The sequence below is a fragment of the Cottoperca gobio genome, chromosome 12, assembly GCF_900634415.1.
Source record: "Cottoperca gobio chromosome 12, fCotGob3.1, whole genome shotgun sequence".
Classification (NCBI taxonomy): domain Eukaryota; kingdom Metazoa; phylum Chordata; class Actinopteri; order Perciformes; family Bovichtidae; genus Cottoperca; species Cottoperca gobio.
Window position 1 is genome coordinate 1873719 of NC_041366.1, and position 26963 is coordinate 1900681.

At 39.9% G+C, this 26963-nt stretch overlaps 1 protein-coding gene across 1 annotated transcript; it reads right to left on the reverse strand.

The window, feature by feature from the left end:
• Positions 1 to 8801: 8801 nt before the first annotated feature.
• Positions 8802 to 26851, reverse strand: lmo4a (LIM domain only 4a). The gene is made up of 5 exons (XM_029443996.1): positions 26596 to 26851; positions 20436 to 20683; positions 13460 to 13556; positions 13179 to 13337; positions 8802 to 11972 (listed from the first exon to the last, which is right to left on the reverse strand). The coding sequence occupies exons 2-5, from the start codon at positions 20675 to 20677 to the stop codon at positions 11964 to 11966; spliced, it is 507 nt and encodes a 168-aa protein (XP_029299856.1). The 5' UTR covers positions 20678 to 20683; positions 26596 to 26851; the 3' UTR covers positions 8802 to 11963.
• Positions 26852 to 26963: the final 112 nt, after the last annotated feature.

Sequence of the window (26963 nt, forward strand, 5' to 3'; positions counted from 1 at the left end):
TACTGCATGCAAGGAAAAAAAGCATTTTTTGTCTTTCAGCTTCAGCCGGCAGTCTGTCGGGATTTTAAGAGGAAAGCAGCATATGATTTTGTCTTGATTTGTCCCTTAAATCCTTTGTGTTCCCACATGTGAAGCTGAGGGTGCTGAATGCAATTCCATAGAGCAAATGATGTCCCCGGGATTTCATCACCACATTGTAGGCTTTGAGAACCTGGGGCAATGCAAATAATTAATGGAACATTCCATGAGGTCTTTTTTGGGAAATGGATATTTATAGGTGAAAAGGCTGTGCCACATCATGCTGTTAGCTTTCAGTAAGATGCCTGCATTGTTTAACATATGTGGTGTGCATGAGTTATTATGGAACAACTACCTTTCTTTGATTTAAAACATTCAGACATCTATTAAGTCAAAAGCTCATATATAAAAACACTGAATGGAGTGCAAGTCATTGGTGTTGATGTGGGAACTATGCTCACTTTAAAACACATCTGTTGATAGTACAGATGAATATAGACAGGAAAAGGGGAGAGAGAGAGGGGGAAATATTTCAATCACATCCACAATGGTGATTGTGTCCCATAATGCATCTCAAAGAAAACTTCACCTCCAATGCTGCACCGACCAGTTGGAAGCCTTCATGGTGAGCCTGCTTTATCTGGGTGGTTTGAATCAGAACTGGCATAAGATCACTGGTGCTATTGTTAATATTTTTTTTTACTTATATAGCGCTTTTCTGGAAACTCAAAGACGCTTGACAGAGTACGTTAAAACAAAACAATAAATAAATAAACAAACAAACAAAGGAAGGATAAGCAGAAGAGATGGTGAGTGGTTGAAGGCAGTGTTGAACAGGTGAGTCTTAAGTGATGATTTGAATGTGGTGAGTGAGGAGGAGTCTCTGAGAGTTTGTGAGCACTGATGGAGATGGCCCTGTCCCCCCAGGATCTGAGTTTGGTCCGGATGGGGGGGACAGGAGGTTAGCAGCAGCAGAGCGGAGGCTGGGGGTGTGTCTGTGGAGGAGGTCAGTCAGGTAGGAGGGGGCAGGTTATGGAGGGCTTTGTAGGTCATGAGGAGGATCTTGTACTGGATTCTCTGGGGGATGGGGAGCCAGGGTAGCTGGTAGAGGACAGAGGTGATGTGGTCACTGTTACGGTTTGGTACAGGAGGACCCAAATGCAGTAGGCAGACGATGATTTTAACCAAAAGAGAGCTTTATTTTACGAAAGCTTGCAAAAATACAAAGTAACAAATAACACTGAAAGCATAAACCAACCAGGGGTAGACACGGGGTAGACACGGGGTAGACACACGGGGTAGACTGTTACAGTAGTCCAGACGGGAGGTGATGAAGGCATGGATGAGGGTTTCTGTAGCTGAGACGGGCAATGTTTTTAAGATGAAAGAAGGCCGTCTTGGTGAGCTGTTTAGTGTGTTGGTCAAAAGAGAGGGTTTGATCAAAGATGATGCCAAGATTCCAGATGTGAGGGGAGGTGGAAACTGAGGAACCGTCGATGTTGAGGGTACCATTTGAGATGAGCGGCTTGGTAGCAGAGTGGTGTGCATGCCACATAAGGTCTTCGTTCCGGCTCAATACAACAGAATCAATGTGTGAACCTTTTCTCAAGAGTTGAAATACTGAGATCCTTTGGCAAAAATGACTATATTACAAAAAGTTTACATTTTTATGAGAAAGATGCAATTTTATGAAAAGTCTCAATATTAATATTTTAAGAGGTTAATTTCAATACTCCGTTGAGAGAGCAGTCTGTCGGTTTACTAGTCAAAAGAGGCTTTTGGATGACCTGGTTATAGCATTCACTTTTAGGTTTCAACAGTTTGTTCTCCAAATTTCAACCTCTTTCTCACAATATATATTTATTCTCATATATGTAATAAGGACTTCATTAAATATTATGACTTTTACTCGTAAAATGTCAACTTTGTCCCATAGTTTTATGGTTCTCATAAAATGACTATTCTATGTATATTCATACTTCATACTGTCAACATTTTCTCATCATCTTAGCTATATTTTGCACAATAAAACTTTTCTGCTCTTTCATAAAAAAATATATAGTGAGCCGATTAGACCTAGTCGCACTGGCTCTGTGATGTCTACACCACAGAACTTGACACCAACTTTAGAAATTTTGCCTTAATATTTAGGTTTTCATGTTTTTCAAAGTCCTACAAGTCGTATCTCGTGTAAAGTAAAGTACATTTACATTTCATGTAAAGCTCCCCAGTGAACACATCCTTCACGTAACGAGAGACGGAGGATGAGCTGGGGTCCAGGTCAGGATTGTCTGTCTGGGTGATGGCAAATATGTTAACATACATTTACAGTTCTAAACTATTGCTTTGTATTACTATTAGTACAATTTCTTTCACTTGAATAATACAGGCTGCTTTCTGTTTGTTGACTTCACACGGTTGTGACAAAGGCAGTTTGACATGCTCAGTGCTGATAGGAAATCAATTATTTACTCCATGTCTCTGATCATGAAAAGCATAAGACACATTCATTAGCGCATGCAAATTACTTTAATTGCAATTATCTTCATATCTTGATAAGCAAAGAGGGGGGTCTCCCAATCTCCCTCCATGGTGCAAGTTCCATGCCACACTCAAACCAATCAAGCCTCATCTGCATATCATTAATTAGCCTGATGGGTTCAAGAACCAATTAGCAAGACTGCAAAGATACAAGGTGAGGCGGATAAAAGTTCAGAGGGTATGACTCACCATTGGCCTCATATGTACATACATATAGAACAACACGCATGAAGATGTATGTCAACATCTGTGAGCAATTATTTCAAGTTCAATTTCAGAATTATAATTATTATCTTTGCTATTATCTCAAGCTGCTTCAGTCATGTTAAGATACAATTTGAGTGTTCCAGTGTTGGCTTTTCTTCATTTTATGATGCAAATGCAATGCTTTGGTTGAACAAAAGTGTCCTTTAAATACCAGGACATTATCCAGGTTCAGTAGTTTGGATCATTTTACCATCTGAATGTGTAATCATTTAGATCTACAGTATATTACAGGGCTGTAGTCAAGACCAAAAAAGAGGACTCAAGTCCAGACTCAAGACTGAGACCAGACTCAAGTACTACAGCCCTGGTATATTGTACAGCAGGGCTATTCAACTTCATTAGCAAGTGGGCCGAATTGGAAAATCACTGGGGGTTTGTGGGCCACACAATACTTTGTCAATGAATCACTACAAATAATTTACAGTTACTAATACATAAAATGAACTAGTCACGTGCATCCCCTTTTTCACTTTATTTGTATCACCTTAATTCATTACAGAAAGCAACCAGTCCATTCAAAACAGTAAGAAAGCTATGGTTACAAGGCTTCACACAAAAGTGCAAAATGTTGCATCTTTAAAACCAAGGAGACATGAGTTTGTTTTCCCAACAGGTCCATGTAAAACAGTATTCACCACATTACCAGTAAGTAGCCCTGTTTATAATATCCTCAACCCTTCCAAGCATACATAAGGTGCTTTGAAAACAAGTCCATATCCATAAAATTAAATACTAAATGCAAATAGAACATAGTAAAACAGTAGCATCAGACTCACAACAACATACATATCTTGTACATTTTTACAATTTAACAGTAAGTAGGCTTGCTTGAATCATAAACGGATCTGTCTTTGCATTTACACTAAGAATGCATTACATTAAGTCATGTGATGTACTCCTATAGAACTAACAAACATATCAGACTTCTATCATTGTCACGATGTGATAAAGGTGAGGACCCAAAAACAGAATGTATGACGAGGACTTAACAAAAAGCGAGCTTTATTAAAACAACGCCGAATCTAGAATACAAATACAAAGTAACCAAAACACAAACCAATCCGGGGTAGAGCTGAACACGAGTAGAACACACACAAGCAGAACACACACAAGCAGAACACGAGCAGACCACGACCTGACATCAAATGACAATCCCACAAAACACACTGGGGCAGACAGTGCTAAATACACAGACACCAAAGGGAACAAGACACCGCTGGGGAGAAAGGCAGAAACACAAGGGCAGAGTAAATGGACACAGGAGGAACAAATCAACAATCACAGAGGGAAAACACACAGACAGGAAGTATAACTAGACATGACATAAGGGGGAGTGAACACTTCAAAATAAAACAGGATATAGAAACCAATCATGACATAACCCCCCCTCAAGGGACGGATCCCAGACGTGCCAAAAATCCAACAGGGAAGGTGGAGGGGCGCCGGAGCCGGGGCAGGAGACCGCTCTGGAGGACGGCGAGGCGGACGGCGAGGCGGACGGAGAGCCTGGGCTGGATGAGACTGGAGCCACTCAGGAGGCCGGCGCGGAGGCCAGGCAGGATGCGGGCGGAGCCGCTCAGGAGGCCGGCGCTGACTCTGACGGAGTAGTCGCTCGGGAGGCCGTTGGAGTAGTCGCTCGGGAGGCCGGGCTGAAGGCCGACTGAGTAGTCGCTCGGGAGGCCGACTGAGTAGTCGCTCGGGAAGCCGGGCTGGAGTAGTCGCTCGGGAAGCCGGGCTGGAGGTCGGAGGGGCCGGAGGAGCCGCACAGGAGACCGGGCCGGAGTCACTGGGGTCTCGACAGTCAGGGAAAACATGGGGATCTCGAGCGTCAACAGGGACACGGGGGTCTCGGGAGTAAAGGGGAGCGAAGGGGTATCTGGAAGAGGTGGGAGCACAGGGGCTGGGGTGTCGAGGGACAGAGGCAGCACAGGGGCTGGGGTATCAAGGGACAGAGGGAGCACAGGGGCTGCAGAGGTCCGGTTGTAGGAACGGAGGTCTGCCGAGCTGCCGCAAAGGAGGGAGCATAGGGGCTGGGGTATCGAGGGGCCGCTGGGGAACAGCTGGGGCCTCGAGGGGCAGCTGGGGAACAGCCGGGGTCTGCAGAGGCGGCAAGCAGACGGCCGGGGTCTGCAGAGGCGGCAGGGAGGCGGCAGGGAGACAGCCGGGGTCTGCAGAGGTGGCAGGGAGGCGGCAGGGAGGCGGCAGGGAGGCGCAGGGAGGCGGCAGGGAGGCGGCAGGGAGGCGGCAGGGAGGCGGCAGGGAGACGGCCGGGGTCTGCAGAGGCAGCAATTGGACGGCCGGGATCTGCAGAGGCGGCAGGTGGACGGCCGGGGTCTGCAGAGGCGGCAGGTGGACGGCCGGCGTCTGCAGAGGCGGCAGGGGGACGGCCGGTTGCAGGAACGGAGGTCTACCGAGCTGCCGCAAAGGCAGAATGATCGGCAAAGTGGAGGAAATTCCTCAGTACCACAAGCAGAAGACTCCTCAACCAAGGCTTCTTAGCTACCTCGCTGTGGGCCTCTTGAAGAAGGGCCTGCTACATGCGGCCTCTTTCCATTCCCGCAAAATAAGTGTTAGCTCAACATAAAGATTTAGATAATCCTCGTCGTCAAGCACTGCTGGGTCCATCTTTGGTGGGATTGTACTGTCACGGTGTGATAAAGGTTAGGACCCAAAAGCAGAATGCATGACGAGGACTTAACAAAAAGCGAGCTTTATTAAAACAAAGCCGAATCTAGAATACAAATACAAAGTAACCAAAACACAAACCAATCCGGGGTAGAGCTGAACACGAGTAGAACACACACAAGCAGAACACACACAAGCAGAACACGAGCAGACCACGACCTGACATCAAATGACAATCCCACAAAACACACTGGGGCAGACAGTGCTAAATACACAGACACCAAAGGGAACAAGACACCGCTGGGGAGAAAGGCAGAAACACAAGGGCAGAGTAAATGGACACAGGAGGAACAAATCAACAATCACAGAAGGAAAACACACAGACAGGAAGTATAACTAGACATGACATAAGGGGGAGTGAACACTTCAAAATAAAACAGGATATAGAAACCAATCATGACAGTCATGTTGAGCCTGTCTGGTTTTTTATATTCAGAACTCAGTTTTCACATTGAACAGGTGCTGTTTTATTAAATTATATTTATCTTGTTTATGTGCACGTTTCCGTGCACATAAATCTCCGCCCCCTGCCCCGACACACACACACACACACACACACACACGACACGTGCGCACACACCTACAGTCAGTCAGTCAGTCAGTTAGTCAGAGCAGAGAAAAGGAGAGGAGAGAACTAAAAAAGCAGGGCTGCTATCGTGGCTCTCTTGTTCCGTGCAAAAGCGACCATAAGCCGCTTGACTCCGTTAAATGATGCTAGCGGTCCCTGTACTTTCCTTCTCCATTCCTCTGAGCCCAGAGGAAATCTGGCAGAAAAGGAGCCGTGACTTAACGGTTAATTTCCCAGTGTATTCTTTCATCACGGAAATACATTCGTTGCACGATAAACACACCAGGTTTTTACTGAAATAAATTCTTCTTTCATATAAAAGTTGTTGAACATAAAGGCTGATAATGGTGCAGTGGAGCAATTCATGTATAAGTGTGCACTAACAACTAGCTTTTCATTAACAATGGGTCAAATGACTATTTGTTATGTGACAAGGTGAAGCTCATACTGACAAACCCACAGAGAGTTAACACCAACTCTGCAGTTCTCCTCAGCTCTATGGACGTTTGAGCATTTTTCAGCTCATTGTTCTGGTTTGACCACCTGCAACTTTATCATTTAGGAGGAAAGACAAAGTTAGTCACTAGGTGGTGAACATGGTGGAGCATTTAGCAGTAAGTAAGATATTTCCTTCAGTAGCACGAATATTGAGTTCAGTTGAAAGATTCATAGTCACTGACTATGTAGTTTGTCTGTTTTTAGTAGTAGTTGCATCACCATACATATGCCAGTAAGTTCAACGGTAAGTGAACGCATCACAGTTCATGCGTCTCAATGTTCAGCGGTTCTAACGGTCTTAGGTTCAGCAGTACGATCAGTCTGCTTTAGTCCAAGCTTTCATCTTCAGTTCGATTTCCTGTAAAGATGTAAATCCTACTGAGGCACAGAAGCGCTTTAGGCTCGATACTAAATTCACCATGCTAATACACTAGGATAGGAAAATGTTGATGTATTGATGTTTGGCAGCTGTTACCATGAAACAATGCTAAGTATGTTAGTATCAAGCCTCCAGGAAGAGTGCCAATTTTTGAAGCCAATTTTCATAGTTTTCATAGCCCAAAAATCCTAAATTGTGAAAGAGACAGTTATTTAAGTTACAGACATACATTTAAAGTCAATGTAGTCTTTTGGTTTAACACGGGACCGAAACAGAAGTCTGTTGGGTCAAACAAACTCAGGACTTTCACCCAATTCATCCCATCTACCTCCCTGTATGGACTTCTGTAACTTTGATTAAAAATTTGTAATATGTCAAAAACAAACATAATCCAAGAGAAAATAGGTTTCCCTCATAACGTAATGGACAATGCCGTTTTGCTGTATGGGAATGTTATTTTTTAGGATCTCTCAATCGGGCAGAAAAATTGTATTTCTCGCTGGATTCACATCAAGTTTCCCATTCTCTCACACACTCGCACATATCTGTTTCTGGATATCATTAATAAGGGATGGTATATTGTTAGAATTCAGGGGGCTTTTTGAGACTTGGTCTTAATCAGCTTCAGAGAGAAATTAACTTGATTGAATTCTTTATTGACATGTATATTTATTTCTTATGTTTGAATCCAGTTTTCAGGGGCCTGGAGTCTTTACATATTTAGTTTTAGTCTTAGATCATTTCTAACATGCTTTTTGTTTGTGAGCCTTCAAGAAGTGACTTCTATCACTGTGTCACTGGAACAATATCGACCTGATTATTTTGCGATCTCTTGGGGGTGTGGGGAATGTTTTTTATCTGCTTGTTGTAAATTGTTTATTTAAAAGATGATCACAAAAAGGCAATGTCGTTAGTTTTGCCGGTATTTGATCATAAACTATTGGATGACTATTGGACAGATGTTTGGACCTGTTGATGGTGCTAGATGAAAAGTTAAGGTGTCATCAAACCGTGAGTATTTGTTTAAATTTGTCATAGCAATCCAGCCAATATTTGTCAAGACATCCATTTTGGGCCGAAGTGGTGGACTGACTAACATTTCCATTTCTAGAGCTAAAATGTCTCCACTCAGATGAATATCAGGTCCTGCTTTAAAATGCAATTTTGCATTATCCATTAAGAGAAATACATACAGTACCACAAGAGGTAAGTGAGATTTGAGCAACCCTTTAATTGAAATGAACACAAGCTAACTGTGTTGGGAGAAACTGTATTTTGGCTTTTTTATTCATTCATTCAATTCATTATTATTTATTCATTATTCACTGAATCTTCATGGTGATCTGAAGCAACAGCCCGACAAAACAATAATATTGGATTCAGAAGAAACTTGTGTGACTCAGGTTTGGAGTCATGACGGAAAAACCAAAGGAATGTGCTCCCCCTCCATCGTTATGAAAGAGCACTTTGAAACACTACCATTAAAAGCCTCATTGTTTCTGTGAATGTGAAGCTAATTGGACTTACCATGTGAGACGAGCTGCTGAATTCTGCGGGCTGTTAATTTGAAGAGTCACAGCTGGCTATTCATATGTGCCTCAACCCGTTCTGCCTGCTTCAAATCTGAATTTAATTTTGCTCTGTAGAAAGCCACACAAACAATATGGAAAAGGAGAGATCCTAAAATAAGCATGGAAGAGATGATAGTGTAGTTTCCATGCCAAATGTACACAGAAAAAAGGCCAATTTAAAGGCACATTTCGTGCCAAAAAGCAATCACGACAAACCAGAGTAGAGACCTTGGAAAGATCAGAGACCAGAAAAGATGTTAAAAATGTCAAGTTAAATATTTTAATTTGAACGGACAGGGAATGGAGGAATATGAAACGTTTCATGGTTGAAAACAATGCATTTTCTGACTTGGACTTTGCCTTTTACCCTCAGACAGCTATGGAGAGCACAAACTGCTGACTGCCTGGTGCCCACAGGAAAAAGCTCCCTCCCTTTTAATTAGACCAGCTCACCAGATTAGGCCTCATTAGGCTGCAACACTGGAGTGCAGCTAAAGCCCATGCAGGCCTCCAGCGCATCCCACTTTAATTGCTTCTGTAATGGCTTCGACTCAGGCCTTTGAAATCCCATTCCTGTGGGTAATCAGCCATGTTTGTCTGAGAACCACAAGCATTTCTTACTTACTCCTCAGTCTGCATCGGCTACCTGTAATTCGTTGCCACACACTTTCCGTAGCTTTAGCCAGATCATCCTCAACACACTCATCACATATAAGACACAGCTGAATGGCTAAATTATCATTAGTTCTTCTGAGACTTATTATTATTAATAACACTCTTGGTTGAAAAGAAGCAACACAAACTGCAACACAGAAAACATCATTCATATTCTGTAGCACACAACATAACATGATATTAGTGCACTTTAAACATATCTTTCCAATCTTCCTTTACTTATTCATAAACTATGAACAGATCAGTTTAAATTGTAAGAACTTGACCATTGCTGCAATAAACATTTAGAAAGTACAGTGTACATTACTGCTGCTAAATCTCATGTAGAATCTTCTTTCCAAACACACTTCCAAACACTAATTAACCCCAAAAGTACTCATGATGTCTGGAACTGCCATCAACAGCTGATGAAGAGAAGGTACATCATAATAAAGTATTAAGAAAATAAATGAATATGGAGGGAGAGCATTGATCTTCCAGGCCCTGTACTTCAGTTGCATTCCTACCAAAGACAAAAATCACTATGTATATCTCCAATGATTGTGTAGAAATGATTATAAATCCAGAAAAGCTTAGTTTTTGGAATCACAGGCCTTTGGGGAAATACAAAACAATAAAATAAAGGAAGAACCCCCACTGTTAGAGACCTTGTTCTTCTAGTTAAGATGACTTAAACCAATTGTAAGTTGCATCGCTGCCTGAAAGGACTTTACTGGGGATTTTGCCTGTAATAGCCCATTAACTTAATTTGGATACTGAGGTTAGTACACGGCAATGTAGTACACTGTGTACACTATGCATTTAACTACGTAGTGCGTGAATTTGAACATGGTAATGTTGTGCACTCACCGGAAATGTCGATCCCCGCTGTTAGCTAGCAGAGTAATTGTTTGCGGTACTTAATCATTAAAGACTAACTAAATTACCACAATAAACATACTGATGGCTTCTATCCAACAACAGTTTAGTGATACTTAGTGAAAAATAATTCACATTCATAACTTATATTTGTGTAGTGCGCTGTTCACAGGAGCCACCGCCATCACTGCTGGTCCCTCCCCTCTCACAGAGCCAGGATAGCGACCGTTGAGGGTGAGTACAGAAGTACAAAATAAGTACAAAAGAAGAACAGAAGTACGCAAATTGAAGCACAGCATAAGAGGCTTTTGATTTACCCGGACTTTAAAACAGTGACTGTTTCACAACGTGAGGGTAGGTGTAGTTTGCCCTGTCTGAAGCATTATAATGGTAGTGATAACAACTGATAATGACCATTTAATGGGCTGTTAACATGCGAAACAGGTGTTTTGGCTAAGCTGAGGATTTGTTTACAACCTGACTGCTGGTTGCTTGCACTGTTGGATTTATTTTTCTTAGCAACGTCGCTGTGTTCTGAAATCCAAAGCAACAACAATAAAATTAAAGTTGTAATAAACCATAATTTTTCTTTAACATGCTGATGATTATCAGGTAATGTCTACCATGTTCACCCTTTTAGTTTACATTGTTAGCATGCTAACATTTGCTGTCATGCTAATTACTGTAGCACGAAACACAAAGTACAGCTGAGGCTGATTTTGCAGTTTTGCCGATATTTGGTCACAAAGTATTGGACAAATAAAAATGTTGACCTGATGATGTTAGAGGAAATGTTAAGGCATTCCATCTCATCCTCAGGACAACATAAAGGTATGCACAAAAGTTCATGAAGATGACCATTTTCAAAAGCATATATTCCAGTTTTAGACACTAATTATTTCCTTCCAGCTAGTCCATGCCAGTATAAAATGTTCATGTTGTAATTAAAAGGTTGTAAATCATTGATTGGGATAAATTACCTACTTTGCGCAGCAATGTTTGTTGAGTTGAACACAAGACAGTTAATGGGCTATAACAGAAAAAAAAAAGTATGGTCCTTTATTACTGCAATGTTGCCTGAGATCAGTTTTGTACAAAAATTGTGAATAGAGAATTCAATCTGCTTCTGTCGGAGCTGGGAACGCTACCAACAGAGGGCAACTATCACTTTCCTCAACACACTGGTAGAAAAATCTGAAGACTAATATATTTGTTGAATATTTCAAAGAGAATTAAACAGAGAAATAGTGTAGGTATCAATACAGATGTTTTCTTGTTCACCTGTCTCGTGGAGTGGGGAAGGGGAAGAAAACATCCAGCAGCTGCAATAAAGATTTAGGAGATCCATACTTTGTTTCCCCCTCAAACTGAAATAATTATCAAACTATGTGTGTGGTCTTTGTGATGTTGGAAATATATTTCACCTCCTGAAGGAAACGCATTTCGGTCGGTCTTCCCACTGTATTCAATGCCCACTGTAACTGGCTAGCTGGGTAAAGGTAATGGATGATGGAATCACCCAAATTTGATAATTCCATGGCAGTCTTCCATTTTTCCTGTTATCCATGCCAGTTCTTATCAGTAATATTGCCACAGTTCACAATAGACAACAGTCTACTGTATAAATAAATTCCAACCATCCTCAGCATCCTCATCTCTCCAACAGAGTACTGCAGGTCCAGATTTCACTCCTCACAGTCTGCTAAGAGAAGCCAGTTTCTGTTGGGATGTTGAAATCTAAACGAGTCGCAGTAATGACTTCATCCAGACTGTGGAGTGACAGTACATCAGACTGGAGGATGGTCAACCAATGGCCGGATTTACAGGTAGAGGAAGAGGGTGAAGGAGAGACAGAGGAGGAAGGTGGGGGAGAAGGCACACATTTGGTTTTTCCTCCTCTTCCTCAGCAGACCTGTAATCAGTGGAGAGAAGAGGATGTAAATGTTAGAACCATACAGTGAGAGAGTTTCCAACCACCTGTTGTTATGCTCATTATACATTTCTGCATAAGTAATCCTTGGATGCAACTGGCGCTCCTTTCATTTTGTTGTGCCATATCCTGACTGGAGAATAAGGCCAGTAGCTATTTATCTCAAAGCACCCCATTTATAATATTTGCTTAACAGTAGTGAATGGAAATGCACATTAATTTTCATTTTCTTTTGTCAATTTGCTAATTTTGCATTTGTATTAAACTTGATTTATGATTTAAGTATTAAGTCAAAATGTCCAACCTAGGTGCTATTGATTTCTTTTCAAATTGCATCGCCAAGCAAGAGTTATGTACAGTATACAAGCACAGTGCTATAAATTCTGAATAGTACTGAATTAAGAAGGTATGCTGTACCGAGATTTCCACCATTTCTAGTGTTCAAAAAATGTAAACAGATTCTTCACTTGGGCAAGACTTGTATTATGTTGTTATGGTCTTGAGAGGGGTGCGTTGTTGTGATTGGCTTGAACTAGGGCTCACATTTTTGGAAAAAAATTACCTTTGAACAAATGAGGACTAACATGTCATTTGTACAAATAAATTTGAACGCAGATCCTGAAGCCTAATCTTAATCCAATGTGTAATTAAAGTAACAAGGTGACTTCCGATTTGTTGTCGTGGTAATGTTACTGTGACTTGCATTTTTTAAACATACAGAATTTAACAGACATTTAACAATCTTATTTCATTGGTTAAAATGTTATGGATCAATTAAGGAGTTTATGGATTGTTGTATATTACATTATATTAAATCCTAAAGGTTGTAAATCCCAAGATATCGATGCATTAATTGATTTAATGACTTGATTTACTTTACTAATTTACTCCTTTGTTAGTGTTTGTGCTTTGTTATGTATCCTTTGTGTGTATAGAAAAAAATCATCAGTTCTTCCATTCCTGATTGCCATATTAATAAATTGTTGACAGCCTGTGTTTCAATGTTCACACCACACCATCAGTTCTATGAACCGATGGCACCATCAAGTTTTTTTTACCTCCCTTTATTTCCTTCGTTTTGTGTGAACAAAGAGAACAACACTATACCCTGTTGCCCAAAGTTACCTTTTTATGCTCATTATAAAACATGGATAAAGAAATGCTTGGTAGCATCACATGACCTCTCACCTTCTGGTCAGACATCATGCTGTTGGCCTGCAGGGGAGTTGGATGTCCACTGAGCAGACCTCCTCCCGGCCGGTCATGTTCACAGAAGATCGTCCCATTGACGTAGTGAAAGCGATCGCCAGGGACCAGCCGGTTCCTACAGGTCGCACAGGTAAAACACTGGGAAAAACAGAGAGGAACAGTGTCACATGTAATTATATATTACCAAGTTATTATCACGATGAGCTCATTAATAACATCAGGAAGATCTATGGTCATGTCAATGCTGGAGTGACACTCACCTTAAGGTGGTAAACATTGCCTTGTGCTCGCATCACCATCTCACTTGCAGGTATAGACTGTCCACAAGCACTGCAGGCTCCACTGTGTCCAAACAGCCTGCACATTAAAACATGGCACAAGTCTGTCATTTCAACTGTGTTAAAACCATTGCATCAACAGCTACATCAGCACTTTGCTGCCAATGTGCATGTTGTTTTTGACAAGGAACTGATCATTTCACGACTATCTGATTTATTTTTTGTTAAGATGTCTGTGTCTATTTCCGTCACCCTCTGCAAATCTCCAAACTCCAAAGAAGGCACTGTAGGAGGGAACACTTGTAACTATTGGATTTTATTGTAAGTGGCAGGAAGTCAATCAGACCATTTGCTGTTCTTTGTAATGGAGCAAACTACAATCTGTTTACAGTCTTTCAAGCCTAGAGTGAGTCACTGTTTAATAATCAAAAGGTAGATTTAAAGTGTATCACTTTAAAAGTTCATTTTAAATTACCCAGTTACTCAATAAAATGACTCTAGCTAACAGATAACCAAACTGCACTTCATCCAGACCTCAATGAAACAGCGGTTTGGCTACGTGAAGTTAACTGAGCTGGCATTGTCCCTAACTGACAAAAAGAACATAACAAAAAGGCTATCTCTTATTTAGCATAGATTTAAACACAGACAAAACTGAAGTTATCATACTTGGCCCCAAATGCCTCCGAAACGCATTTTCTAATGACATAGTAACTCTGGATGGCATTAATTTGGCCTCCAGCACCACTGTAAGGAATCTCTGCATTGCAAAAATAAGACGCATCCCGTCTCAAAACGATGCAGAAAAACTAGTCCATGCATTTGTTACTTCAAGGCTGGATTACTGCAACTCATTGTTATCAGGTTGTCCAAAAAGTCCCGTAAGACTCTTCAGTTGATCCAAAATGCAGCGGCACGTGTATTGACAAGAACAAGGAAACGGGATCATATTACTCCTGTATTAGCTGCTCTGCACTGGCTCCCAATAAAATACAGAATATAATTTAAAATCCTTCTCCTGATTTACAAAGCAATTAATGGTCAGGCTCCAGCATATCTTAAAGATCTCATAGAACCTTATAAACCAACTAGAGCATTGCGCTCCCAGACTGCAGGGTTACTTGTAGTTCCTAGAGTCTCTAAGAGTACAATGGGAGCCAGAGCCTTCAGCTATCAAGCTCCTCTCCAGTGGAACCAGCTTCCAGTTTGTGTTCGGGAGGCAGATACAATCTCCACATTTAAGAGCAGGCTAAAGACTTTCCTCTTTGATAAAGCTTATATTTAGGGCTGGCTCAGGCAGCCCCTAGTTATGCTGCTACAGGCTTAGAGTGCCGGGGCACTTACATCCCCCTCCTCCTTCTCTCCCCATCTCTCTCTCCTCCTCTCCTTCTCTATCTGTATGCACATCCTGTCCTTTAAATGCATGTTACCAACTCAGCAGCAGTTTCTGATGTTTCTGTCTCATCTGGCAGGTAATGGTTACGTCTGGATCATGAATCATGGCTGCATTTGTTGCCCTGGCCCTGGTGGGGTTTCTTTGAGGGAGTTTTTCCTTGTGTGGTGTGAGGGTCTAAGGACATAGGGTGTTGTATCCTGTACAGTCTGTAAAGCCCACTGAGACAAATGTGTAATTTGTGATATTGGGCTATATAAATACATTTGATTTGAATTTGTTTTATTTGATACAGCATCATTATAGCCCAGTGGTCCACAGCTTGTCCATTTCTTTCTGCATTAACTGATTATGCACTTCACCAGGTGTTCTTGTAAGAAGGGGTTCAAATTCAAATTAGACATACAGCTGTGAAATCTGCAGCTGGCTGATCCGTTCTCTGAATGGAATTTTCTGTTTTGGAACAAAAGCCGCACTGTTTTCAGTCCTAGTTTTGTGCTAATTGACTGTTAGATAATTATTTTCACGTTGGAAAGTTTAGAGTCCTGTCATTTTGTTTTCAGTTGATGAAGGAGATCTCTGTGTCCTGGTTCTGAGTGTTGAGTAGATGTACAGCGTTCACAGCAGGTAACTTAGCCCAAAATGATTTAACCATTATTTAAGCCCCCTTTAGATACTGTCTGTTATGCTCTCCGTTCCCACACAACACTGTGTGCAATGCAGATTGAAATTATATTGGTGCCGATGTACCACTCAAAATTCATAGAACTGTTGGTTGCACTTTATAATACAGCCTGTGACTCATAATAATAATACTAATAATACTAATAATAATAATAATAATAATAATAATAATAATAATAATAATACATTAGATTTGTATAGAGCTTTTCTAGAAACTCAAAGACGCTTAGATAATTAATAATGTTGCTGTGGGACTGTCGCCATCGTACCTTTACAGAGTTCTGTGTTGATTTTTAACTGTTGTGCAGTGTGTTTGCCCCATTTATTTATTTATGTTGGTCGTTTAAGAGTACAACAGAAAAAGGTGTTAATTGATTTAATTACAATACAATATTGCATTATAACAACTAGACAGTTCAAAGATATTCCATATTATATAGTATCTTAAGTTTTTCGTATACCTCCTTTTTTATGTTCTTTTCACACTTGACCATTTTTACAAGATAGACATAAAAAAAAGTAAATAAACAACCAATGACGCAAACATCTGTATCTGGGAACCAAGGTTTCAAATTATATTCACATACTGGAGGGCTGCTCAGTAATAGTCTGTATTAACTACACATACAGTACGTAGTGCTGAAATTAATTCCTAAACTTGATCCCAATTCATTCCAGAATTGTATTTAGTATTGCTGATCATATGAGTTACTCTATCCATACCATAAGATTAAAACATTCCAATAACCATTCAAAAACCTTTTGGCTTACAAATCTTCCAATCTAACAAAATCATTCTTTTAGCAGCCTGTCTTTTATTGAACTTGGCTGTGCTGCCCTATGCCCTGGCAAGCCAACAATAGGACAAATAGGGAGATTTATCTTCATTATTTCTGAAATCGTATGAAACAGACAAGACACCACATATGAAGCAAGGTTCCCACTAACCATGGCAGCAGAGATCAGAGGAGCTTGGATCTATTTTTTTCTGAGGGGAGTGATATATGCTCTGTGAAGGATTTTCAATTGTATATTTCTGAATCTGACCAACTTGGAAATTACTGCAGGGTTCCTCCACATTCTTTCCCACACCATATATCAATTCTTATTTATATGCACATCTAATTAAAATGCACAGTTATAGATAAAAACTTCTGCAACTTTAAACAACAGCTCCAAACAAAAAGCACATTTAACAAACACATTAAACCAAAGAAGAGGAAGTCACCTCTCTGTTCTTTGAATGTAGCAGCACACAGCAGCTGTCAGCCCTGATCTGCCAGAGCTGGATGCATGTCAGCACCTGAACTGCAGCAGGTTGCAGTTTTAATAGGAAGCCCCTGTCATCATTACAAGCTCTTGTGACACTTACCTCACCAGTCTGGGTGCTTCCTGTCTCTCACTTTCAATGACTGCACAGAGTAATGAATTTTTTATCTTAATCCAAACAGTCATTTAATGAGTACGCCTGAGAGGATTCCTGTTCTCCGTAATTAACCCCCCCCACACACACACACACACACACACACACACACACTCTTCTCAAGGCTCAGTTACATCTCACCCTGCTTTACTGACATGAGAGGCAAGAATCGGAGGACCCGACCCGAACCAGGTCTTAGGTCAGCACTTTCCATTCCACCTTCGCTCAGGGTTGGGTCCCACTAACCCCGTGCTTTGGGTCCCGTGCATCTTTAATTAATCAAACCAAAGGATGATATGTTTTAATTATGTCAGACACTTTGAGAGCTACTGAGACTTTCTCTGAATTAGCAAGTCCAACTTTCACTTTAAGCCTTTTCATACACATTTATGAGCTTGTCTTCTCCCTTTTTTTCTTTTTTTTTGTTAATCACAGCCACAGAACTGAACAGATGAATGCCAAGTGGTAGGTCAATAGTTAAGTCCACGCCAGGCACAACTGAGAAACAGTACACAAGTAGAAATACACCAAATAAACAAACATAAGTAATAATCAAGCTCATCAACTTAAAAAAAGCAATTCTAAACAACCCTTCTATGCAAAATTGTTATGCTATTCAGCAATTTAAAAACAGGCAATTGACAATAAATACATCACAACCCAGCAAATAGAAACCCATTCAAAATAGAATCTACTCAGCCAAGTCAAGTGAAGTCTAGTTAGTGACTTGTGAGGCAGATGTGTGCTATCTTGAGGCAGAAGTCAAGTAAAATTCATGCTCTCTCTCACTTAAGGTTAAAATGTAGCACCCGTAAATGCTTGTTTCAGTGGGTTAACAAGCAAATGTATGCATTCCTTTTCTAAATACCTTCAATTCTGTTTATTTATCATGGCATAATGTAGAACATTATAAATGTGTATTAAATTCTTGTAAAACAACACAAAACACAAAACAAAACAACTCTAAACATAACAGGCTGGTTGACTGCTTCTTAGATGCATCCTCTCAGGTAAAGGTATTGAGTGGCACACTGCCTAGACTGGCAGCTGATGGTATCTGGCAGCAGCGATGGAGCACAAACATGTCACAGCCACGTCCAGTGGACATTGGGACATAACCACATTTTTTGAGTTAGCTAAGAATTCCCTTTGGGCCGTTTGGAGCCAGATTTGTGCCATGTACAGTAAGACGGCCCTGTTCGGTTTAGAATAATTTGAAGAAGCTCAACGGGGCTAGACACAAATACTTCGGGAACCTAATCCACATCCAACTTCTAATTTGGAGTAACGCCACTGTAGTACCACATAAATATTGATCAGGAGCATTTTCAGCAGGAACTTAAGCTGCCCAGCTTGATGCCCTGAGGAGATTTTAAACTCATTTAAAACAATCTGGAGAAATCATCTGTCTATGTTTGTTCTTGCAATACCTAATTCTACGCACTTTGCACTTTCAATGACGATTTTTTTATGATGTTTTATTTGACTGTTGCCTCTGTGTTTAATAATAATAATAATAATAATAATAATAATAATAATAATAATAATAATAATAATAATAATAATAATAATAATAATAAGCTTTATTTGTATAGCACCTTTCATACAAGAATTGTAGCCCAAAGTGCTTCACAGCAAAAACATAACAATTAGTACAAGGACAGAATAAGAGCATTTACAGTACAATAATCACAGTGTAGATGTAAATGAGTCTGAAGTTTATATTATAATTATAAAAATAGCCAAATTAAAATAGTATAAAATAGCAGATAAAATTGCAGAATTAAAATAATATAATGTAGCAGAATTAAAATTGTATAAAAATAGCTGAATTAAAATAGTATAAAATAGCAGATAAAATTGCAGAATTAAAATAATATAATATAGCAGAATTAAAATTGTATAAAAATAGCTGAATTAAAATAGCTTAGTGTTTAGTGTCCTGTAAGTCTGTAACTTGTTACTGTTACCATCTGATCAGGTCTCTCTTGAGAATGACACCCTGTGTCTCAATGAGATTTTACCTGTATAAATAAAGGCTAAATAAAAATGTTGGTATGCACCTGAATAAACATCTGAATTGCTAACCCATTTTACTTGTGGACTGAATGTGGAATCTCTTTAATACAGAACAGACCTCTCATGACTACACAGTGTCTGTTGTTGCAGATGACGGTGTAATTTAAGTGTACAGTAAGAACATTATCTTTTCATGAGAGAGGTCCTAAAAGCCACTGTATTATGACTGGCCTGATATACAAAGTCAGCTGTGTCTCAGGCCCTCCTCAGCAGAGCCTGAGCTGCAGCTTTTAACATCCAGCCCAGTATTTACCCCGGAGATGTGGGCACCCACAATGTCCCCATCTGTGTTACACCAATCTGCCTCATGCCACACAGTCTACAAAGAGCAAAAGAAAGGCATGTCATATCATGTTTACTACACCAGTTTTAACATGACCTTCATCGTTTGTGTTTATTTCAGAAACATTCTCTATGATGATTATTTTGTTGGTTCTCTCCCTCCCCTGCTTTGTTTTTCACAGACAAACGACTAACAACAAGTTACTCAACTTTACTAAATTGGCAAAATAAAATAATTAATACTAATGTTTTCCTACTAAAATTACAGTAGGTTAAATGGCCACAAGCAGAATAATTACTTTCTGCAGAGAAGTTTTGCTGTGGTAAAGCAGTAAATGAGGAAAGGCAAAACCGGTTCTTTGTTTTTGAGAAACTGTGTGTAATCGTTTTTCTAGAACTCTGATTGGCTGCATTCATATCCTGCAGTGTGGCGTCCCTTGTGCTCATGCTGTAGTGCTCTCTTCCCTTTGAGCTGCCTTCTCCTGTTTATCAGCGCTCCCTTGCCTCTCAAGGCTTAATGAAGCTGCAAGTCATCAATTGATTAACATTTAACAGACGTAAGCAAAGAAACGTAACCAGCGAACTATGCTGGCATCAGGCAGACACTTTGTATTTACTCATATTTGGGTATTAATTTGCTTCACTTTTTATGTTTCGGACCTTTTAGTGTAAGAGAAGCTGGTAACGATGGGTGCAATAGAACAATCCTTCGCCTGCACTACTGGAGATAAAAGAAAATAGAGCTTGCAGGTCGCAAGTCGCAGGTCCCTCAATGTCATCGTGTATTTGAAATTGGTTCATAATTTATGTAATTTTTCAGGTTAAAATGGTCTCACATTACATATTTCCAGCTGCTTTTCTTTGTCTTATGTGATAGTAAACTGAATATATTTGTATTTTGGACTGTAGGTCTGAAACAACCATTTATAAGAAGATATTTTCTTGGACTTCTTTCACAATTTGGACAATTTACCTCATGCAGTACCTCGTTAGTAACACTAACATGGAGTCAGTTTCATCATCAAAAAAAGAAAAGACAAAAAATCAATTATCGTGTATATATTTACTTGACAAATGTAAAGACCATCAGAGCTCACCTGATGTAGTCGTTCTTGCAGAGGATCATGCCTCCTTTGCTGTAGCAGGTGCTGCTGTACTCGCCCAGCTGAGCGTGGCAGCAGGAGCACTTGAGACATCGTGTGTGCCAGTAACGCTCCATGGAGAAGAGCAGGAAGCGGTCTGCGATTCGACCTCCACATCCTGCGCACAACCTCCCCGCTGCAGCCCCGGCCCCGCCCATCACTGCCACTGTGGGCGCCTCCACCCTGCTGTTCACCATAGCAACCTGAAGACAGGACAAGAGAGGACAAACAATTGAGCAGGACAGTGGAAATATTCAATGGAAACAGTTAAATATATGGCATCCTTAAATGAAAAGCTCCAAACTACTTACTTTTCTGAAATTAATGTCTCTATCCACAATTATCCTAATCAAAAATGGTTTGAATATCCATCGATATAACGCTGTATATTAAAATTTGGTATCGGCCTCAAAAGTCGTGTGTGTGTGTGTGTGTGTGTGTGTGTGTGTGTGTGTGTGTGTGTGTGTTTTTTAGAGGTTTTTCGAAATGGTGTTAGATAATTCTTAAAACATTTTCAGTCAGTACAAAAAGTGACGTTAGGTGACTAAATTGTTGTTATTGGGATCACAAACGTAGAATCAAAACTAGAACTTGTCATGGAAGCCTCTCTGCTAAAGCGGTCATTAACTTAGGGCATGAACTCCCGATTATTTTCTTTTATTCATTACCCCTACCAAGCAGGTTATGTTTTGTTTTTGACTGTGTGACTACACCTGTATGAAGAGGAACAGTTCATTCAAGTTATCACATATTATCTTCAGTACATTTACTGTGCAGAGAATGTAGAGAGAATTACGACAGACAGGAACACAGCCCTGACTTTCCAAATGTGGCTCTTGGCACGGCATCCAATCGATTGGTTTCGGAACTTCCTGGTAAAAAGCTTGGGGCTATTTACTTGTGGGGTTAGGGAATGTGAAACAGTGAAACTGCAACACGCACACGCACATGCACACACACACATCAAAGTTGCTCTTTTAAGCCACAGAAGTTCAAAGTAGTGTCCAACTCATACAAAACCACACACACACTTTTTGGGCCTACGAATAACTTTAACTTGATAATATGTCCCAAGCGGCTCTTTGAAGCTTTGAGGCTGCTCATTGAGAGGATGCAGAGGCCTACACTTTCTGGAAATGTAGTTTATTTGATTCAGCTGCTCATTCCTCATCATCTATTTCTAACGTCATATAAATAAAACCCTAACTAATTGTAAAAGAGTTTCAAAATGAAATGGAAGTTAAAAAAAGTAAAGTTACTGTAGTTGTTAGTGGAAACAGTGTTACACATACAGTATGCCATCAGGCAACATTTGCTGTATTTGTCCTTTCTTAATTTTTCCATTACAAAACTGAACTGATTTCATGCACAGCTGGGAATAATATTGCTTTTGAATCACACTGAGTACAACCATAGCAGTGTGTGCTACTCAGCAATGAGTCAGCAACACTGCCTTTTCAGCCGCTTACATGATTTATAATTAGCGCCAACAACAACATAAAATAATTGCAGGGCTAGATTTCATTTTCCAAATGAGCAACAGCAGCACAATTTGTCCTCTAAAGCGTCTAATTTCAGCAAGGGCATGTTAAGCTTTACGACTAGCCTTCCCACAAGATTATTTGAGATTGCAGCAGCTGGTCCTCTGCAGTGAAGCATGCTGCCCTCAATACCCTCATTTTGTAGAGTAGACACCTGGCTCTAATCAGCCACAGGAACACCATGTTAAGAAGCCCAAGGCTGCATTAAACCACAAACAGCCTCCTGCACCAGGACCAAACCTTCCTATTAGTGAAGACTTATTCATGAATTAATTAAAAAAGTGAGTCCAACTATCTAATTCACAAATGTTACATTCAAATCAAACCACTTCAATTATAGTGTTCCCAATATTAGCATGCTGGAACATAAGAAATCTGGTCATTCATATTCCTGGTTACAGCATCCAGGTTTCTGATATGGCTGCTTGTCATTTTTGGGCATTGTAATGATGCATGTTTCCACTTTACTGTGTCTGTCTTTCCCTTATGGGGTGAGTCTTTAATGTATAATTGAAAGTGTCTCAGGTGCGTTAGTGTGCATGTTTTGTATGAATGTTATATACATTTAGGGGTGTGTTTGATTTAACATCTCAACCACTTTCTTTAATTTCTGTACCAGGTGAGTCACCTCACTAGGGCGACAGTATAATGTACCCTCTGCCTTACTGGTGTCAGACTTTCACTTTTATTTCAGCTTGTAGATTTTCAAAGAAATCCTTTTATCATCATGTCTGTAGTTTTCCTGACTAACTATTTCCGTGCCACAGCCTCCTGGTTTTTATCAGTACTCCAGCCAGCATATTTGGGTTACATCCAAAGCCCAATCATAACCAGGATGCCCCCTCAAGTAAACGCCTGTTAAATCCATTTTGCATACATCATATAGATGAATAAGTTGACAAGGACTATGTGAAAACACCATACACAACTGAGCAGCGCACAATGAATTTTGTCAAATTGAAGAACACAAGTTAACCAAATAAAGGCATAAAAAGCAGAAGTTCTTGACTGCATTTGGAGGAGCCTTTCAAACAAGACAACTTTGTCAACACAGGATGTCTTATGTCACCCTGTCCCTCAATGGACTTGCTGTTTCTCCCCCCATCTATTTCCTGTCTTCAGTGCCAGATTCCTTTGGGTGGCACATCCCCAGATGCAGAGTCTACATGATACAACAGCTTCCACCTCTGTGTGTGAAATAAAGTGGAAGCAATTTCTGGATGGATCAAACATCGACCAACATGAACACTTCTTCTACCTTGCAGTTTGTCTCTCCTTTTGTCATTCACTTGCAGTTATTACGAGCATCTATATATAGATATGAACACTTCCTCTGGGTTGTACAGCTGGTTGCTGGTGCCCCATGCTTAGACATATAATGAATGTTAAGGGGAAGAAACAGCAGTCAAGGTTCAACCAAAAAGGATAAGAGGCCGCTTTTAATGAATACTTGCATCTTTTAAAAGTAAACACAACATTACTAATGTTACACTTCCTTCATCTGAGTACAAGTTACATATTCTTAGTTTCCACGTGTGAAGCTAATTGCAGAGGTGCAGCCAATGCAATCGTCATGTGTTGATTCAAGAAGTTTCAAGACATTTGCCAAATAGCTTTCAGATACAATTCTTATCCAATTAGAATGCAAATCCTGCATTTAATCATTTTCTGTAACGCAAAGCCTTGATATGTGTCATCAGTGTCAGGGATGTTGATATTTCAGTGTGAACAAAGACTGAGAATCCAGACTGTGGAAAGTGAACAATAACAAGTCTGTGGTATTATTCTGTTGAATCTGACTGGGGAACACAATACACAGTACACATTGCTGAATATGTAGGAAGTGCTGACCATGCTGAATCCATCCTACTTTATAAATCTATATAAAAAATGACAACCTTTCTAATATTAAGAGAAAAGAATGAATGTATACTTATGGTGTGGAACAAGGTTCATTTATCCTCTTGCTAAAGTAAAAACAATACTTTTACATTGTTTACACGTTTAATTTTGATCCGCTGCGCTGAGCTTTTCCTACCATGACAAGTCAAAATGTCTGCTGGGGAAAACAACTATTCTCAAATTGAAGACCTACTTTGTTATTTTCCCTAAAAATATTATGTTGAGTTATAGAGACTGATGTGTTCCAGACATAGGAGCTTATCAAAGCATATATTTGGTGAAAATCGGTCACACAGGGAAGTTTATACACACTTCCACTGGTGTACGTTTATCAAATGCTTGCTATAACTTTAAAATGCTATTTACACTTTAAGACATCAGTAACATACAATATGATAAACACATCTGTATCATGAGTACTTCTTTGAGTAGCCTACATTTTGCTGACTGCTGTCTCTATTTTATCCATTTATTTACTTCCCTTACAGGAAACAATGTAAGTGCTTCCCGGGTCGTCTAAAACGTCTGAAAGCTCCTTTCTTGCAGCTGAATTTCTGGGGCTGCATCTGACAATTTTTGTTATTTTCCAAAACTGACAGTCTGACAATCCCTCCCACTTTATGGAGTGTTTGGTCAGGTGTGTGGAGTTGAGAACATGAGAAGGATTTCAACTTCTCTCTCAAGCTCCTTCTTTCATCCTTCACACAACTACTTCTCGTCTTCTACACTATGAATGCCTTTGAGGAGGGATTGTCTGAAAGACTAACCTCCATTTGTACAATTCAACGTGGCTTGAAAAGCAAAAATATTCAGGGCACAGGCTTGGATAAGCAACACTTAGTAAGAGCTGGATGAATGAATAAATCCTATTTTATTCAGTTAGTTTGTAATACATGTTTATGTGACTTTATGTATCGACTGGTGACGCTGATAATAACTGTCTGACTTGACGGCAGCTTGTTCTCACTCCATTGCTCTTCACTAGATACCTGCGCCCTCCCCATGCAAGACAAAGTTAGTGAATAAGCAGCTACTTGTGTTCTGCCCTAGTAATAAACTGACTGATCAAGCAGTGAATAGAAACAGGAGATAATGAAGAGAAACACAATTCCACTACATTCTGGACCCACTGATGAATTGCATGCAGCATGACAGAGACAATAATGGCTCATTTTCCACAAGCTGAATGCAAGTGATGCCTCTCATACAGGAATAACTATTGTATTGTAATGTATTCCTGGACTCCATTACAACAGTACTATCTTAATTCATATAAAAAGGCATGGGTATAATGCTATCATATGTTATCTGTTGCAATGTTTCTGGACACAAGCTTGCTGCATTAGAGGTGTTATGAGGTCATGGCATTGTGTGACAGATCCAGTAGTATTGCTATCAAATAATGTATCACATTGAGTAAATAATTATAGTATCTCTGAGCCTTTAGTGTTTCCACAATGATGACTGCTCATTGTCTACAAGCAGAAAATGAGTTTTCTACATGTGTTAGGATTAGGACAGAAAGGACTGTAAAACAATTCATTGATAAATCAACAGAAACATTCATCTGCAAATAGATTTAAGTTATTCATCAACCTAAAATGCAAAACATTCTCTGGTCCCAGTTACTCAAATATATGGATTTGCTGTATTTCTCTGTTTTATATCCGTGTACACGTAATATATTTTTGCATTGCATTTGCAGCAATATCAATACTTTCTCGTGAGATGGGCATTCATATTCATATTTTCTGACTTTAACCGACTTTAACACTGATTAAATCATGGATCCCAAACACACACACACACACACACACACACACACACACACACACACACACACACACACACACACACACAATTAACAAATAACCTCTGGTCATACAGGTCTGGGGAAGCTACTTAGTGCACATGACTGAAAGCAGTCTCAGCACTGTAGAGAGTGATGGTCAGACTGGCACATTCACTTTCTTCATGCTGTTTCATTAAAACGTTTCTCTTTAATTAACACCAAGGGCATGAGCTCATGTGGCAGAAGTGCTCTCTTGCAGGAAACTACATTTCAGTCAAGTTATAAAGATGCGCTTTCAGTGCTAGAGACACACACAAAGCAAAGCAGGCCGCACAGATAGAAAAGTATTCTGGGTTTTTTAAATGAAGAAGCAGGTAAATCTGCAGTAACATGTTTGATAAGATGATAATAATAGTTAATAACAACAACAACATTAAAACAGTAGCAATTGTAATGATAATAATAACAACAACAATAAGTATTGTTATAACTGTTATTGTTATTGTTATTATTACAGTTGTTACTATTTTGTTCTCCGAAAATAATTCCTTAACAAATAACAGGAAAGTATCTTGTGGCAGCATTTTTCTACTAGTTATTATTATTACTAAAAGTATTATTATTATTATTATTATTATTATTATTATTATTATTATTATTATTATTATCATTATTTAAAAAAAATATTTCTACTGCCTAATGTTTTTCTTTCTAGTTAGGCGAAAGTACAAATGAGTTCAAACATTATGGGGGAAAATGTAAAGAAAAGTGTGATTTTTCAAAGATGGGCTATATAAAAACTACGAAGGGCGTCAAGAAGCATGTTGGTTTGTGAATATGCGTCAAGTGAAGGTGCTGCAGTGACATGTATCCAACTCACCTTACTGCTGGAACTTGGAATCGTCTTTGTGAATAGCTAAATGTATAGCTTCTCTCGGTTTCAGCTAAAGTACAGGAAAGTGCCAGATGTTACAGAAAGAGCCGTGAACTTCTCAGCTGCTATATTCTCCACGCGCCCGTTTGTCAGAGTGTTAGGCAAGTCCTCTTCCTTTCCCATTCACAAAGCTTTGTGTCTGTGGCTGCGGACGGACACCAACAGCTCACTGACAGCCCGTCACTTCTCTGACCAGCTTCTGTCTTTGTCCTGAATGAGCTGTGCTCCCGCGAACAGAGAACAGAGCTAAGTTATCTTCGGTCATTGAAACCTTTCTGACGACTCCTCCTCTGACGTCGTACAGGGGGTGTGGC

Coding starts and splice junctions, on each gene's coding strand:
- lmo4a (XM_029443996.1), bottom strand. CDS start 20,677: ATGGTGAACAGCAGGGTGGAGGCGCCCACAGTGGCAGTGATGGGCGGG. Junction 13,557..20,435: donor TGCAAGAACGACTACATCAG/GTGAGCTCTGAT, acceptor TTTAATGTGCAG/GCTGTTTGGACACAGTGGAG. Junction 13,338..13,459: donor GCAATGTTTACCACCTTAAG/GTGAGTGTCACT, acceptor TGTTTTTCCCAG/TGTTTTACCTGTGCGACCTG.